The sequence below is a fragment of the Eimeria acervulina genome, genomic scaffold (assembly GCF_000499425.1).
Source record: "Eimeria acervulina Houghton genomic scaffold, Eah_scaff928, whole genome shotgun sequence".
Lineage (NCBI taxonomy): Eukaryota > Apicomplexa > Conoidasida > Eucoccidiorida > Eimeriidae > Eimeria > Eimeria acervulina.
This window is the reverse complement of record NW_013549515.1, coordinates 11,079-13,285: the sequence shown is the minus strand read 5'-3', so window position 1 is coordinate 13,285 and position 2,207 is coordinate 11,079. Positions and strand designations below refer to the sequence as shown.

General features: G+C 46.0%; 1 protein-coding gene across 1 annotated transcript in view; it reads right to left on the bottom strand.

The window, feature by feature from the left end:
• Nucleotides 1-472: 472 nt before the first annotated feature.
• Nucleotides 473-2,207, bottom strand: part of EAH_00052260 (hypothetical protein, conserved) — a gene marked incomplete at both ends in the record, with an annotated part of 7,586 nt that continues 5,851 nt past the window's right edge. Inside the window, 4 exons of the mRNA XM_013394093.1 lie at nt 473-553; nt 805-1,118; nt 1,466-1,699; nt 1,852-2,138. Coding sequence (XP_013249547.1) covers nt 473-553; nt 805-1,118; nt 1,466-1,699; nt 1,852-2,138 — 916 coding nt within the window. The remainder of the gene's footprint in view (nt 554-804; nt 1,119-1,465; nt 1,700-1,851; nt 2,139-2,207) is intronic.

Genomic DNA, 2,207 nt, shown 5'->3' with positions numbered 1-2,207 from the left:
AGACAGCCGCAGCGGCGGTGGGCCGAGGGGTATATTTGGTTCTCCAAGAGAAACCCTAAAAGAATAAAATAAAATAAAATAAAATAAAATAAAATAAATAAATTAATTAATTAATTAATTAGTTAGTTAACTAATTAATTAATTAAAATAAATAAAATAAAAAATAAATATTAAATGCTTTTAAATGTAAAAAAGGTAAAAAAATAATATTTTTATTTTATTATATTAATGTAATATAATAATTATAATAATTATAATAATAATAAATAAAAGATATATATATTAAATATATATTAAATATAATAAATATAATAAATATAATAAAGGAAGAGACAAACCAATACAATAAAAACAAACAACAAAAAAAAATTAGTAAGAACCCTAAACCCTAAACCCTAAACCCTCAACCATAAACCCTAAACCCTAAACCCTCAACCATAAACCCTAAACCCTAAACCCTAAACGCTAAACCCTACCAAGCAAGCATTGCAATATCTCCTAGCCATGCCTCTGCAACCCTCATCTTCGTTTGAATGAGAGCCCGTTCCTCATCCTAAACCCCACAATCCCTAAACCCTAAACCCTAAACCCTAAACCCTAAACCCTAAGGTGCTCCTTACCAGTCCCTGAACCCTTTAGCCCAATTATATCTCTTGGTTTTCTTCGTCTTTCGTACATGGTTTAGGGTTTAGGGTTTAGGGTTTAGGGATCTTTGGTTTAGGATTAAGGGTTTTTTAGGGTTTAGGGTTTAGGGTTTAGGGTTTAGGATTAAGGGTTTTTTAGGGTTTAGGGTTTAGGGTTTACGAAGTCTCTTGTAGGGTTTACTGCAGCAAAAAAGACTCTGCTGCAGGGATTACAAAGGAGAGATAAATTAAACGCAGCAGCAAAAAGAGAAATGTCTAGGGGTACACCGTCTTGGTGCTGCAGCAGCGGGTCGGGTGTATCTGCAGCTAGCAGCAAAGAGCGAGCAGCAGCAAATGCTCCTGTAGGAAGCACACGAGAAAATACTGTGTCTGCTGCTGCTGCTGCTGCTGCTGCTGCTCCTGCTGCTGCTGCTGCTGCTGCTGTTGCTCCTGCGTCACGCACTTCCCTCCGGTTTAGGGCCCATGTAAGCTCAGCTGCAGCAGCAGCAACAAGACAGCAGCAGCAGCAGCAGCACCAACCAGGCAGAAACAGAGGCAGCTGATGCAGGAGCAACAAGAATGAAGCTGCAGCTGCAGCTGCAAGCAAGAACATTAGCAGCTGCAGCAGCACAAGCAACAACAGCAACTGCAGCAGCATCACCCGCAACAGCAGCAAAGCAGCAAGATCAGCAGCAGCAGTACCACCAGCACCAGCACCAGCTGCAAGACCAGAAGCAGCAGCACCAGCAGCAGCAGCACCAGCAGCAGCACCAGCAAGAACAGCAGCAGCAGCAGCACAAGCAGCAGCACCAGCAGCAGCAGCAGCAGCAGCAGCAGCGTACCCCTGCGACATTGGGGGCCCCCAGGGGCCCCCAATGTCATTTGATAGAAATTTGCTGCTGTTGTTTGTTTTTGTGCTGCTTCTGCTGGGTATATTATGGCGTGCTGCTGCTGCTGCTGCTGCAGCAGCAGCAACGGCTGCAGCCAGTGAGGAGACACCCGAGTAGCGGCAGGCAGCACAACAACTGTAGCAGCAGTTGCTGCTTCAACAGCAGCACGGACAGCAGCAGCATACGCTGCAAGCATCAAACAACCCTAAACCCTAAACCCTAAACCCTAGGTCGGAGCTTGCTGCTGCTGCAGCCTATCGAAACTCTCCGCAGACAATTACTGCACGTTGTTCGTGCCTAGGGGGATTAGGGTTTAGGGTTTAGGGTTTAGGGTTTACTCTTCTGTGTCTCTGGCAGCACAATAACTTTTGGGGTTTGCTGCAGCAGCGGCAGCAAAGGCCCTAGGGGCCCCCCGTTCTTCAGTGTGTAGTGCTGCTGCAGCAGCAGCAGCAGCAGCTGCTGCTGCTGCTGCTGATAAGGAGACACGAGCACCTCCTGCAGCAGATGCTGCGGGGTGTGCTGCAGCAGCTGCTGCAGCAGCGGCTGCAGCAGCAGCAGGTCTCTCTCTGTTGCTGCTATAATAATACTCGCTGGCGAGATAGCAGGGGCCCCCTCAAAGAACTTCCTGCAAGGCAAACCCTAAACCCTAAACCCTAAACCCTAAACCCTAATTCCTAAACCCTAAATTTTTAAA